Source organism: Ochotona princeps, chromosome 28 (genome assembly GCF_030435755.1).
Source record: "Ochotona princeps isolate mOchPri1 chromosome 28, mOchPri1.hap1, whole genome shotgun sequence".
NCBI lineage: Eukaryota > Metazoa > Chordata > Mammalia > Lagomorpha > Ochotonidae > Ochotona > Ochotona princeps.
In genome coordinates, this window is record NC_080859.1 from 10,524,756 (window position 1) to 10,540,167 (window position 15,412).

A 15,412-nucleotide genomic window follows, 5' to 3' on the forward strand; every position below is an offset into this window, starting at 1 on the left:
GAGCAATCATGAAATAATTTACCTCCTGATTTAATTTTTTCCTGCACAAATTAGTTGTAGACTGAGCTGGCTACGCACAGCTGCCTGTGACACAGCTCGGTCTTATCAAGATGATGCTTGAAATGAAGCACGGGCTTCCGAATAGGTTGGGGACTCCTGCTCTGAAGAGGCATTGACAGGTTTATCAGCGATATACTGATCACATGGACTCTGCTGATTGAAAATGACAGAACCATAAAGAATGTTCAGGGAGTCAGAGGAAACCACGAGCATGCAAGACGTATCGAGGTGTTGCATGTGTTTAAACACCTGTTTGATTTCTGGTTCCCTTTCTATAGCCCACAGACCATGACACATAACGAAAACTAAAAACAAAAAAAATGAAAGGCAAACCCATACTGGTTCGTGGCCAAGTGACTGACACTAAATTTTATATTTAGCAGCCCTGCTTTGAAATATAGTTATAAACGACAAGGAAGTACGTGCTTTCCTATAACCAAAATCCTTTTAAGTCTCTTTCATATAAACATAATGGATTTTGAGCTTTATGTCTTGGTGTCTTGCTGAAGTACAAAAACAAGGCAAAGCCAGAGATTATCAGTTGTAAATAAAAACAGAGAAAGCTTATATATAAGTGTGCATATATTTTATCTAGAGGAGGCATTAAAGCCAGGTCATGGGGCTCAATACACACAAGTCTCTTCAGACAGACTCACCTGGACATACAACTTGAACCAAATCAGTGAAGTCAAGTCTTATTCATAAACTCAAGGCAGGGTTTTTTGCATACTGACTACACATTAGATTTTGGCTCTGAAATATTAATGGGGTAACACTTATGCCGTCTTTCCATTTCTGTTTGGGGTCCAGGCTCCACATTAACTAGGTCCCAATCATAACTGTAAATTTTATACTTTTTGTGATTGTGATTAAGAAAGTCATCAGGAAAAAAAAATGCCCATTAAAAAAAGTACATCCTCTTCAAAGAGCTGAAGGATGACTGTTTTACTGCACGACAAAAGGAACATAATTATAATTTATTTCAGTACAATTTGGAAAAACACATAAAAGAAACCACCATAAAACAATTTTATAAGGTAGATAAGCTACCCTGACAATGTTCTTCATAAAATTTGGAAGCAATTTTTCTTTTTTTGCTACCCCCAGCACAGATTATGCCACAAACCTGGATATCAACTTTAATACTTACACCACATTGTGTCTTTTGCCAATGAAAATGTTAACAATGCATTTTTAAACTTAACCTACCTCGGAAGACAAACTGTATGTAAAGTACCATTTTTTCTAAAATCAATTTTGGGCAATCATAATGCAAAATTCTAAGCTTCAAAATTTCAAATTATTTACCCTTTTCTATTTCTCTGGTATGATATAACTGCCATGGCCTTGCTGGATTCTCTTTGCTGACTTGCACTCACCTACCACCTTGTATTTCCTATTATTCTGTTTTGAAAGGTTAAATTAATGATTGCATACACTGTACTTTTCTAAATCATACACAAGGTTTTATGTTCCTATCCAATGTTGAAGGGAAGCTGGGAAAGCAAACATTGGTGGGTTTTGCTTTTAACTAGGCCAACTTAACTCTATTCTATTACATTTGTTTCCTTACACATGGAATTTTAGATCTCCATTTACATAAGCCAAACATCAAAATTCTTAAAAGTGCTTTGGTAAGACTAGAAGCAAATTAACAATATATGAATAAACAGAGGGGTAGAAATTCAATTTTTACGATGGTAGAAGCAAAAGAAATCCACATGACTTTCAGACATTATACTCAAGGCTAAGGAATTTCTCCCTTGCAAGTCTAGTGCATGGAGGGCTGATTCACTTAACTCTCTAGGCCAGCAGCAATATAAAAAAAACCAAAACAAAACAGAAACAAAAAACAAACAAACAAAAACAATCCATCTTCAGAAAATGTCAATTCAGGCAAAGAATTGTAACAGATGCCACTACAAAAGATACAGATTCCTCATATATTGGACTAAGTATGTTTTTTCCCCCAAATTCATCCAGAGAAATCCTGACTGCAGAGGTGATGGTATTTGGAGATTTGGTCATGGACAGGGAGTTGGGAATGGTCAAGTGCCAATGAGGCCAATGCCTTATAAAAGAGAGCCCAGGATGCCTCCTTGAAACTTCTTCCTCCATGGTGAGGACATGAGACCGCTATCTAGAAAGCAGAAAGGGAGCGTTGGCCAAAGATCAAATCCGCTGCCCTCCAAAATGGAGAGAACTATTTGCTATTTAAGCTCCTCGGTTTGTGTCATGTTTGTTGTTGTAGCCTGAAAAGACTTAAAGCACCTTCTAAGTAAAGACGAATCAGGGAGATGTCATATGCAACTATGTTGAGGCAGATCTGTCTTGTGCTAAATATTTAACTTCATAGATGCGCTGCTAATGGTCACAGACTTTTCATACATATTATAAGTAGAATGAAACTTTTTTTATAGTATAATTTTTTTCTAAGTTGCTATTAATAACATAATATTGTGTCATTATTACAACCTTTACAATTCTGAGTCTTTAAAAGATTCTGCTTTTAAAGGGATCTAGTGTTCACTTTTTAAACTTTTATTCTTGAACACTTTGAAAAAAAAAGTATTGAGAACTAATAACTGATGAAGGGTGTAGCAGCAAGGGCCATAAAAAGGTTATGTCGCCTGTAAGGTGGGCATCGGTATGGGCACCAGTAAGAGGTCTATCTAATCCATTTCTAACGCAGCTCCCTGCCAATGAGCCCAGGGAAGCAGTGGAAGAAGCCTGAAGTACCTCGGACCCTGTCATCCACACGGGCCATCCTGACAGTGGCTCCAGGCTTCTACTTGGGAGGTGAACACTCTCTGTTGAGGATGGAAGATTCTTTCTTGCTATAATTCTTTCAAATAAATTAATAAAAATCTTTTAAAAAAAAAGTCACATAGCACATTTTCTAAAAACCTCAGAGCAAACCTGTTAAATAATACTCAACATTCTTCAGAGCCCATTGAAATCAGATGAGCACATGTTGAGCAAGAACTTGGACATTCAATCCCAGTAAACAACTAAAGGAACCATTCACACTAATTCTTGTTACAAGATGAAGATGTAGAATAACTAGATAATTTTAACAGGAACCAAAAAAGAGAGACGATGGTTGCAGACTGCTGTAGAACATGAATTTCTAGCTTGAGACAACCAAATGTATATTCATATAAATTCTTCACTCAACATAGAATATTGCAAAAATAAATACATTCACTTTTAGAGGAATATTTTTCTAGACTCATTTTCAATCATTTGTATTCCACTTTTTAAAATTTTACTTACATATTTAAATAAACAATTTCATTTTCCAAGTCAAAAATGAGGCCTTAAAAACTCAGTGTTTTAATATTTTTAAATTTTTTCCAGATTAAAGGAATGCCATTATGTGGTTAACAAGGCCTACAAATCTCAAAGTGGGCCAATGACCCTCAAAAAGGAACCAAGCTGTGAATCAGTTTCATCTTTCTTCCTTAGTATCTGTCCTAATTAGAAGGTGTTACTAGGGGTGATGTTGTTTCCAGCCTAGGAAGAACACAAAGGAAGATGGTCAACTGAGTGCCACTCAGGGTTGCCTAACTGCTGTGCGGAAACACTAATGTTGACAAAATTAAGGTGTGGTCACTTTGTCTACCACCACCATCCCTTCCAATTTTGTTGCCCTTACTCTTTGGAATGATGAGTCAGAACATTTAAATCAGAATAATTAGATCAGAAGCTAGACACCATACAGTAGCAAAGAAAGTTAAAGGTAAATATCTACCCCAGGACATGAAGCATACCTTTCCCTCATGTCTATACATATCCATTGCTTCTGCTCATTTAAAAACAATTTATTTATTTTTTATTAGAAAGGCAGATTAACAGAGGGAAGGGAGAGAAATATCTTCCATCCACTGGTTCACTTCCCAAGTGGCCACAATAGCCACAGATGAGCCTTTCCAAAGCCAGGAGCTTCTTCCGGGTCTCCCATGTGCATGTGCAGGGTCCCAAGGCTTTGGGCCATTCTCCACTGCACCCCAGGCCACAGGCAGGGAACTGGATGGGAAGTGGGGCAGCCAGGACATGAACCAGTGCCCATTTGGAATCCTGATGCTTGCAAGGCAAAGGTTTAGCCACTGAGCCATTGTGCTAGGTCCTGCTTATGGTTTTTAATCGCATAATTAATAATCAGAGATGACACAATGTTTAGTAGGAAAAAATCTAAAAAGGCATTTCCTTAAGTGATAAAAATCCTAGTACTAAAGATTTTATATGTTTTCTTATGAGGTTTTTAGGTGCCAGGGAAGGATGTTTCTTTGCTGATCTTAACTCTGTGGTTAACTTAATTTATTAACCAGCCAAAGTGTTTTTGTTTTTCACTCATAGAAAAGAAGAAGGGCCTGGTGTGATGGCTCCATTGGCTAATCCTACCCTCACAAGCACAAGCATCCCACACAGCCGCAGGTTCATGTCCCGGATGCTCCACTTCCCTTCCAGCTCCCTGCTTGTGGTCTGGCACCCTCGTGGAGACCCAGAAAAGCTCCTGGCTCCTGGCTACAGATCAGCTCAACTCTGGGCATTGAAGCCATTTGGGGAGTGAACCAGAGAAGTGAGTATCTTTTTCTTCGTCTTTCTTTCTCCCTTCAAACCTGCCTTTATAATAAACATAAATAAATCTTGAAACAAAAACAAAAAGAAATCAAAACTGGTTACTATCTTAATTTCTGGGTGATGATGGTGCAGCAAAATCACATAAACAAGCAAGAAAAATGTGGACACATCTAGCAGACATGAAGTTGGCTAATGGCATTGTTAGTAACTAGTGAATGGCAAAAAAGTCTTTCATGCCTGGCAGGATTCTGCTTAGCTAATTCAGCAACTTATATTTATCTAGCTTAACATTGGTAAAAAGCCTAAATGTAACCAGCTTACTGGCATCTCTAGAAAGAAACAGAGATTCTCCATGTTTTTTTAAACATTAAGTAAAACATTAATGGTAATATATTCCTTTTTATGTATTAAAATGTAAAGTATTGGATTTTTTTCTTCCCAAATAGAAAATCCAGTAATGTGACAATATTCTATCACTTCTGAATTATTTTAGTTTTAAATGTAGAAAATTCTAGAATGTCCAACTCACAAAATTCAGGATGTAAAAAGTGGCTAACAATGAATTTACTCTTTGTATTATAAAAGGGTTCTTTGCCTTATGATTTAATTAATTTAACAAGAGCCAGTAAGCCACAGTAGTTAAGGGAAGAGGCTCTGTCCTAACTCAGAAATAGCCTTGAATACTACTCCAGGGACTTCCTAGCAATGGGATGTAGGAAAGGTGCTTACTGCATCGAAACTTGTTTCTAGATGCACAAAACAGAGATAAAAACTAACTTCTCAGAGACAAAACAATCCAATACTATGCTAGTCTATGCATTCCTTAGCATGATGCATGGTGAACTAAAAGCAATTCAAAACAGTACTTGTTATAGGAACAATATTCATGCACAATTGTGTGTGTGTGTGTGTGTGTATATATATATATATATAATTTTTCTTAGTATCAAACCACACACACACAATTGTGTTTCACAATTGTCTATATATATACACCCACATATATACATAGAATTGTGTGTATGGTTTGATACTGAAGAAAAATTAATGATCAATGAGAAAACATGTAACAAAATTTAATACTGAATTTATGTTCTCAGTTTCATCCTGTGGCAAGGTACATTGAGTCTGTTTTGCAAGCAGATTCTGAACTATTTTTACCTCATAAAAAAAAAATCAACCAGATTGATTGGGAATGACTTTTAACACAGGAAGCAACACTTTATGTGTCACCAAGATTTTGTCCTATCCCCCCCTCCACCTCATTTGAAAAGTATGACACAGAAATAAATGCATATACTTCTGGCTTTCACCTTTACTCCAGTGAGTCACCAGGGACATTTCTACTATGGAGAGTGGCATTAAAAAAGTCATCAAACTGAACGATGCATGGCGTGGAGAAAGAGAAGACAAACCATCTTGTCTACTAATGGGAAGGCCATCCTAGATGGTTCTAGAACTAAATATGCCCTGCAAAACACAAGTGGCATACAGAAAGGCTTCACAATTAATGTCATTGAACTGAAATGATCACTTTTGATTGTATGCTAAAAATACACTAAATTATCTATAAATGTTTAATATATGGAGAACAGTGATTTCATTGTAAATGGTTTGTGAACTTTTTACACACTCATAGGACAAGACACACAGTCCTCCAGGCTTTGTGAGGTCTAATTATGAAGCTTCATTTTACTCATACAAGGATTTAGATGTATTCAAAATTTTTATTTTGTTTTGTTTTGTTTTTCAGTATTCCCTCAACCACTGTCCACAGCTTTACAAAAGTGAGCTGGTTCTTTTCTGGGTAACAGTATAAGTCATTACTAAATTCCCACCTTTCCTGATTTAGAAAGGCAGAGAAAAGATATATGTATTCTGTGCAATCAACAATACAGAATAATAGACACATTTGTAGTTCTCGTTTCAGATGCTCATTTTCAATGACCTGACTTAAAGTATTATAAAAAAACAGAAATACGAAACTAAAACCAAAACAAATACGATCATGAGATCCAAAGGGAAGTTAAAAAATGAGTTAGAAAAAAGCTACAGCTTCAAGCTGGAAGGAAAGATTCTACTTCCTGCTTTTGCTTAATCATTCACCCTCCCCAAACTGCCACCCTCATTAAAAAGAAGTTGGGGGGAGCAGTCAAAGAAGATAGAAAACTTTCATGTTGCTATTTTCAAGTATCACTCAGGAGAAGAAAACCCAGAGAGACAACAATTTGGAAGGACATCAACCACATGTTTAACCAGTTAGCACCGCTGGAAGTCGGTAAAGATGATGAATACGGTAGCAGCGTCCAATGACGGATGGTAAGTCCAAACTGTGGTTGTGGAATGACAAAAGATAAAGGAAAGACATTTTTGTTGCCAAAATCCTTATGAAATAATCAATGATCTTCCTCAAACTATTAGAAGCAAAAATGTAAGAATATGATACAGATGAATAAAATCAGAGTTACTGATATAGTTAAGGTTCTTAATCACTCTTTAAACTTTGTAAGAGTAACTAGAAAAACAGATTGCTGGGCCAGCTGGTGTGGCATAGTGGGTGGAGCCACATCTTGGGTTGCCCTCATCCCATAATGAGTACCAATTAGAATTCCAGTTTCTCTGAACTCTTATGGTTTGGGAAGGCAGTAAAAGACGGCCTGCACTGGCAGGCCATCTCCTGCCAATCACACAGGAGCCCTGGATGCAGTTCTTGGTTCATATCTTTGGCATGGTCCAGCCGTGGCTGTTACAAGCATTTGGGGAGTGAACCAATGGAAGGGTGATCTTTCTCTCTCTCTTGCTCTGTAACTCTGCCTTTCACATAAGTAAATGTTGAAAACATTAGTATTATCCAGAAAAAAATTACAAATACTCTTTTTAAAAAAAGGTTTTTAAAAATTTTATTTGAAAGTGTTACAGAGAGATGGGGAGAGACAAAGAGATCGCCCATCCGCTGGTTCATTCCTCAAATGGCTGCAGAGGTTGGAGGTGAGCCAGTCTGAAGCCATGAGCCAGGAGCTTCCCTCAGGTCTCTCACATGGGGTCTCCTACATGGTTGCTGGGTTTCATGGACTTGGGTCAAGAACTATCCCAGGCACATTAGCAGGCAGCTGGATAGGAAGTGAGCAGCTGTATAAATGTTATATATGTTATTAATACATATAAATTGTATAAATATCATGTAAAAATCACTAACTAGGAATTGCAAGCAAAGATAATTTTTAGTTGGATTAAATAGTCCTCATACAAGAATGTAAAACAGTTCTTGTAAAACAAAAGTTGAAGACACATCGAGGGACCACAGAAGTGTTCCTAAATGTGATTTGCTATTTTTATCCTGATCTTCGGTCAATAGAGGATAGTCACAGAGCAAGAGTTTTGGATCAGAGTTTGAATCCTGGCTTAATGCCATGACTGTAAGTTAACATGTCTTAGCTTACCCATTGTACAGTGGAGATAGTAAATAATGGGACCTACGTTGTTGAAGGGTTAGAAGAATTAAATGGAGTGACACACACTAACATCTCAAGTGATAATATTGGCTATTGTTAAGGAATATCTTTTTTACAGTTTCAGGTAAAATATCAAAAATTCTATGGGCCTGAATATAAATGGGAGTACTGATTCAAAAAGTTCGTGAACAATGTTTATTATGAATAAATTACATGATTTCATTTTTTGCACAAAAAATCTTGTTTTAATTTCATTTTCCACAGACTTTTTGAATTACCTTCAGAGATATATATTACAGATGATACAATTACATCTCATCCAAGCCAGTCTAGATTTTTATTCAAGAAATAACAATTATGGCTGCTCTTCTCAAACCTGCGCTTGTACTTCCTTAATAGCGAAAGCTTGGCTATTGGTTCAGATAACAGGGTAAAAACCAGGTTAGTCAGCTGGCTTAATTTAGCACTTCCTAGCAACAGAGGCACCAATGCACTTCATTTTTTCTGCTTATTATGCCTTAAAAAATTGTAGTTAAAAACAAAACAAAACAAAAAAGTCTTACTACATAACAGGTGGGCAATAAAGCTGACACAAACTTATTTTCAGAATAAATTCTGAAATCTTTCATGGGTGACAAAGCATTTAACTGCACTGCAGGACAGGACCTGGGAACGTGGGAATATGGGTCTTGGAGATATCCTGGCCTGCATTTGAAGCCTGATGGTGGATGTGAGTCCCGACCATGCAGAACACAAGGCAGAGTAGGTCAGGGTTTCTAAGCTTCTTTTCTGGTTCATGCAATCGGGGTAAGGAACGGGCAATTAGCAGAGTGCACAGGCATGCCCAGCAATACGGAAAGTGCTCACTTCTCAAGATTTGTACCAAAGTTCAGATACATCAGCTTAAGAAAGATCAGGGTACTTAGGCACATGAGAAAAATGTCATCTTCTGGTGTTAGACACAGTTTTTTCTAAGCAATGGAAAAACACCCAAATATCAGAGTTGAAGAAACTGTAGCCCCTCACACGTATTTTCAGTGAGAAAGGTCTTAGCTCCTGTAATGAACTATATTTAAGACAAATAAAACTTTCACAATGAGAATGCAAGTAAACAGAAAAATTTGTACAGAACACTAAAATTTTAGAAAACAAATACAATTGTGAAATGCACTTAAAAATTTATGTGCTAGCAATGAAAGCAAAAGCCTATTTGCTTTCAGCAAAATTATAATATTTCTAAATTAACTGTCTGTATTGTACTATAACCCAAACTGGGTTTGTAATATGACTAAACTCCTGGAGAAAAACAGAAAAAGCATAATGAAAAAATTAAACAATTAAAAATTCATATATCACATTAATTTGGTCTTCAGTACTTTGTTAATGAAGAAAACGGAAAATATATTGAACTCTAAAATTTTGCTGGTTATCAGAAATCCAGAAATCTGTAAAAATTCATTAAGTGTTCATTTTAAGTACTTAAGCAAAACAGTTTATGAATTTACTTAGAACTAATACTTCAGTGTTTAATGTAAAAGAGATTCATGCTAATTTTTCAAATAATTATATTTTTACCTTTAATAATCTACACTGGTAAAAAAAGTGATCATAGTGAAAAAATATTTTGTCACAAGTATTTGCTTTTTTTCTTTTGAGTTAAATTAGAAACTTATAAATAATGTTTTTCTTATATGCATCCTTTAAAAAATACTGGAGGAACTAACTTATAAATTGTAAAATCGCTACACCTTCCTAATTAATTACAACTAGACTTTTACAATTAATGCTTCATAACTGCTCCTTGCCAGAACTGGCTGACTCAAACTGTAATCATTTTTATACTTGTAACTTTAACTAATGCAAATTACAGCCACTTTCATAAATTTTTCTTACCCAATAAGGTTTGGATTTTGGAAGATACACTGGGTTGAAATTAACTTTTCTACGAACTGGATATAGATATATCTATACATGTAATCTATATACTTGTGTGCAATCATGAGAAAGGAAATCATTGTTTGCTATATGTTTAGTTTACATTTCCAATATCTTTAAAATTTTAGCATGGAAAAAAAATTCTGCTGAGTGCACTTCCATAAAAAGAAATGCATCAGCGTGATCTAACACTGCACATTTTCACATCTGTTTTTTTTTTATTAGTCTTGAAATCTGCAATGAAATTTAGCCAAAATGAGAACTCTTAGAAAACTACAGTTATCAAAAAGCTTAAGTTAAACCAAACAGATTTTAAATGTCACTAACCCAAGGCACGCACTGCTCCTCTGTGCCTGCTGCAGCTCTTGCTTGTTTTAACCACACCGACAGCACTTTCTTTGAACTGCAGCCCTCGAAAATTTTCAAGAAATTTTGCCATTTCTTCAGTCACAGTATCCAGGTAAGTTTCTTTAACAAATTTCACTGTTGAGAGTGGAGTTAAAATTTCACACAGTACATTAAAATCCTCTTCTATCATGAAGTATAACTTGAGCACTGTGCTTTGGTAGCCACGAGCTATTGCGGCTAAATTTGAATCTCTCCTGGAAGAAGGCAGGCAGTCCTGCAGGAGGCCAGTCAACAATTTATTCTGTATGCTTTGGTACTTGATTAAAACTTCCGATTCTGGATAAAGAAACAAGAGTTGCTGTAGGCACTGACTTTTCAGTGAGATTTTTTGCTGTGAGTTATGTATTTCATGGTGGCTCTGCAGTCTGCTCACTAAGAAGCGTCGAAGATGCAGTCTTATGTCATCCCACAGAGACTTGACATCCACAGGGGAAAGGTCTTCCACGGAATGAAGGGAAGTCCCGGAGAGGCAATGGAAAGATGTTCCACTCAGGCTCCAGGGGAAGGAGACGCCGCTGTGGCAGCAAAGCTCCCACAGTAAATCCAGTATCATTTCTTCTTGATTTTGCTCATTCTTTAACAAATCTTGCTAATAAAAGTAAATAACATTACAAATGTGATTAGCTCTATGTGTAATAGGGGAAAAGGTACCTGGTCATGGACAATTTCATAATAATTTATTTCACTTTAGAATCACGATTTTGTTGTTGGTGTGTTGCATTTCGAATAAATCAATTCAGCTTTTAAGGACTGTTAAAGTTTAGAATGGCAGTTGATCACCTCTCCAGTTAGACTTGCAGACGTAGTTTTGAGTCCTTATTGTGATTTTTCCTGAACTAACCTGAGCTGTGTGAAAGCTGCAGTTACAAATTCTAAACATACCTCTACAGTAAAACATTGACTGAAATATATTACTAAGACAAAAATGTCCAAGATAATACTCCTAATTAATTCCTGGTAGATAATTTTCATGCTTGGATGGATATACTTATTATAAATCCCCAAATGAACATACAATTCTTTCAGATGATTCAGGACTAGAATGGGGGTATTTAAATATAGTATGTGCCTAGAGGTTACTAATAGCTGCTGTCCTGAGGAATAAAATTTAATACATCGAAAGATTTCAGGTTTCATTTAAATTCCTTTTTGAGAATCATGTTAGAAAAGACTCTACTTTAAAAATTAATCTGAGAATGCTTCAGAGCCCTCCAAAGAAATAACTAACTCAAAAGGGAATAAAGATACTCTCAAATCACCCCGTAAAAGATATGAAATTATTTCTTTGTACTTTCTGTGCCAACAGAAAACAATGGTGGATGTAATTGCTAACAGTAATGGAGCCAGAAAAAATTACTTTCATCTTGAACTTTGAATTATTCAATATATTCTCCTTACATTCTGACTTTCTTAATTGTATCTCTTTCTACTAATGCTGCAAATACTTTATATTTTCTAAGTAGAATCAAAGTGATTACAAGGAAAGTGGAAGCAAGGCCCGTGTGGCTTAGGATCAGGCTGGCTTCAAGACTTCTCACTGACTAAGACATCATAGGCATGAAGTGTGATTCAGAATGAAGAACAATTTCTGGACAAAGTCCTGGAATTTGCTCTTGGTTGTCCTTAAGCATCATGACATCTAATGCAATGTTCTATCTTTGATAAATACTTATGCAAATATCTATATGATGTTAGACAGCTTTTTTAAATCCATTCTTAGGTTCCAGCAGAGTGAAAATGATGTGGTACAGCTGTTTGAAATCCCTGCTTGCAGCTGAGCACACAAACATGCAGGAGTCCCTCTTCCAAGCTCGCAGACACACACACAGAACTAAGCATGCAGCGCTGGCCTCCCTCCCCTCAGCCACGTTCCTTTGACCACACCAAGGGCATGTAGCCTCTCTATTGTTTAATTCTCCCTCCTCTCTATTCACATCTTCTGAAATTTCTGCAAAAGAGACATCCTTACAACACCACCCAGGACATGGCAGTATCATGGTGGATCCTATAAGGCAAATGAGTCCTCTAAAGTGCCCCACTGATGGATTTCTTTATTATTCAATTACCATAAATGTTTAATCAAAGAATAATAATAGATTACAGAGGTTTAAAATCTGTGTTTTGTATGGTCGTTTACATTTTGAAAATAACTTTGGTATAATTGCCACAATGAGGATCCTGGTTTTTATTCAAATAGTCAGATAATTAAAACAAATTTCCTATGGGATGAGGGGAGGGGAAATGTTTGAAAATGACTGTCAAGATTGACACTTAGAGGATGTAGAAACTTGATAATAAGGTTATTTTCATCTGGATCTGTTTTAATAATGTGGTTCCTTCCTTGAAATAACATGATCAATTATGTAAAAAAACCTAGGCCTGGAACTAGCCTATCAGTCTAATGAATTTGAGCAAAACTAAGGCGGCCTTTGCCCTGCAGTGAATGGAGAATGACTTATGTGTGACAGATTAAAAGATAATTAAAAGCTTTTGCTTTTAATTAAATGAGAAGGCATTATTACATCAATATTAATGAAATTCAATACACATGGCTCTTAATAGAAATTAAAGGAATAACTATATCCATCTTTATTCTTCAAGATTCCACCTTCAGGAGATAAAGGGGGAGAGGATTTTCTTAAAAGATTAAGGCTTCAGGGCACAGTCTTCCTTTCTCTTCCTCTTATTACTTTGTAAACATTAAAGAGACATCTGTAATAATAACAACAGCCAAAAACTATTTTCAGCTGATTCTGTCATCCTAAGCCATCTACAACCTCCAGATATTTTCCACATCTGCCTCGTCAATGTTTGATGTTTAGACAACAACAGTGCTTCCCTCCCACCCTAAATTAAATTAAATTAAAACCATAGCTGCAGAAACACTGCTTTCTAACAGTTGTGCTGCTTTTCTGGGAATCCATTGTTGCAACCTAGCACCCTTGCAGATGTAGGTGCAAGGAAATAACTGTTCTTGAAGAAGGTTACGGAAATCTTTAACATATATCAGAGAATGTCAACATACTAATTCCAATTAGTTAACAGTATTCTTATAAGAACCACTCCATTATTGAAAAAAGTGGGTATAACTGCAGGTTGGGAATGTAGGGAGCAAGAGAAAAGGCTATTTTAATAATACAAGTGATAGGGACGGTGTCATCATACTTAGCACTGCATGGAGAAACACAGACATGGCAAGGAAACACAAAATAGAATGCAAACAAACTTCTCTGGTGGACAACTACAATAGATATCGAATCAGCTCTACTGGTATTGTGTTACTGATATGCCATACCACAAACTATACAGGAGTCATGATTCCCACAAAATTTCTTAAATGATAAAAATTATACTAAAATATAAAAAAGACAGCTTACTGGATTTCATTCCTCAAATACACACTCTTAGATATGTCAGAATATGGCCGCTACAGTAAGTATTAACAAATGGAAATGAACAAATTGTATCCCCTGCTCACCCACTTCACATCATTATAAAACAAACAAAGAAGTTTTACCACTGTTCTGAGGAATTTTATCACATCTCCATGGGGAATGGAAGGTGCCTTAGACGCATCACAGTTATAGTGACTGAGCCATTCAAAGTAGTCTGCGGGTGTTTGCAGCTGCACATCCGGACATAGTTTGTGAACTTCAGACTGTATTTCCTTAAAGCAGTGTTCTATGCTATACAAAGAAGAGAGAGAGAAAATATTTTTGGTAGGAAGTAGGCAATAGTTCCATGTCATAATATCACAGGCCCAGAAATGTACGTCCTACCTGATTGAGTACAACAGATAAAATTATAAAAGTTTCATATGGTATTGAAATAATAGAAACTATGCATTTTCATTCAGAGGTGAGGGCAGAGTTTGAATTTGCTAGGGAAAAAATACATATAATATCTATTTATTTGAGCAAGAGGTCCTTATTTGTTAAAACAAAACTACAGGTGCAGGGCAGTAACACTTCTCTTGATCGGCTCTGCTTAGGAGATAAAAAAAGCTCCTGGTAGCTCAGCAAATCAGAAATGTGCAGGACCCACTGGCAGGACAGTGACTATTTATACTGTGGAAAACTTCAGTCTATGGAGTATTAGTAAGTCATGAAGTATTTAAAAAGGTGCTGTAATTTTAACACTTGTAAAACACAAGCTCTTTGTACAATGTTGCCTCAGCTAAATACCTTTTTATGTCATTCAATTCCACTCCCACCCCCGGAAAAAAATCTAGACATAAACATACTAAGAATTGCACAGAATAATTAAAAAAAGGAAAGAAAAGAAACAAAGGATTAACTGAGATGATGTTTAGGTGATAAAACTAGGTCAGTTTTCAATTTTCCTTTTCCACGTTTTCTTAACATTGGTAAGGCATAAAGCAGAATGTTTCATTTATCTAATAAATAAACTAGATAAACAGATAAAATATTATATTGGCTCTTATACTATCTGTTTTAAACACTTCACTTTGGTTAAAAGAAAAATGACAGAAATATTGTCATTTTAATGTTTATCAACGATTCTACATGTTCATTTTTACAAATCACTGTAGCTTCAACTGGTGACCTTGAGCATATTGCTATCTCTGAAGCCACATGGATATGACATATTACTACCACCTGATGGCAGCATATCTAAACTACAAGAAAGCTATGAATCCTACGTCCTTTGAAGCTGAATCCCCTTATGCAAAATTGACAGTATGCCTCTTAACAGAATTAAGAAAAATGTGTTACAAGAAAGTAGAGATATTGCTTTGAAAATATACTTGGTATTAAATATAGGTCCTATATCATAGAACCCTGCAACCAAGCCCTGACAGTTAAAACTGGAATAATAGAAAATGTACACTGTTAAAAGCTTAAGGAAAGCTTAACAGGAGACTTCTAAACGTACGTGAATTCAAAGTAAATTACCTTTCTTTTTTTTAAAAAAGGCATCCTAAGACTCAAAGAAGCTTTCCATGAAAATAA

The 15,412-nt window shown here is 36.0% G+C and overlaps 1 protein-coding gene across 4 annotated transcripts in view; it reads right to left on the minus strand.

The window, feature by feature from the left end:
* The window catches only part of KIAA0825 (KIAA0825 ortholog), a 297,939-nt gene that overhangs the window by 250,519 nt on the left and 32,008 nt on the right, over positions 1 to 15,412 (minus strand). For all 4 annotated transcript variants that reach the window (XM_058656342.1, XM_058656343.1, XM_058656344.1 and 1 more), the window contains exons 3-4: positions 13,957 to 14,125; positions 10,359 to 11,028 (exon numbers count right to left, since the gene is read on the minus strand). In XM_058656342.1, the coding sequence (XP_058512325.1) occupies positions 10,359 to 11,028; positions 13,957 to 14,125 (839 nt within the window). The remainder of the gene's footprint in view (positions 1 to 10,358; positions 11,029 to 13,956; positions 14,126 to 15,412) is intronic.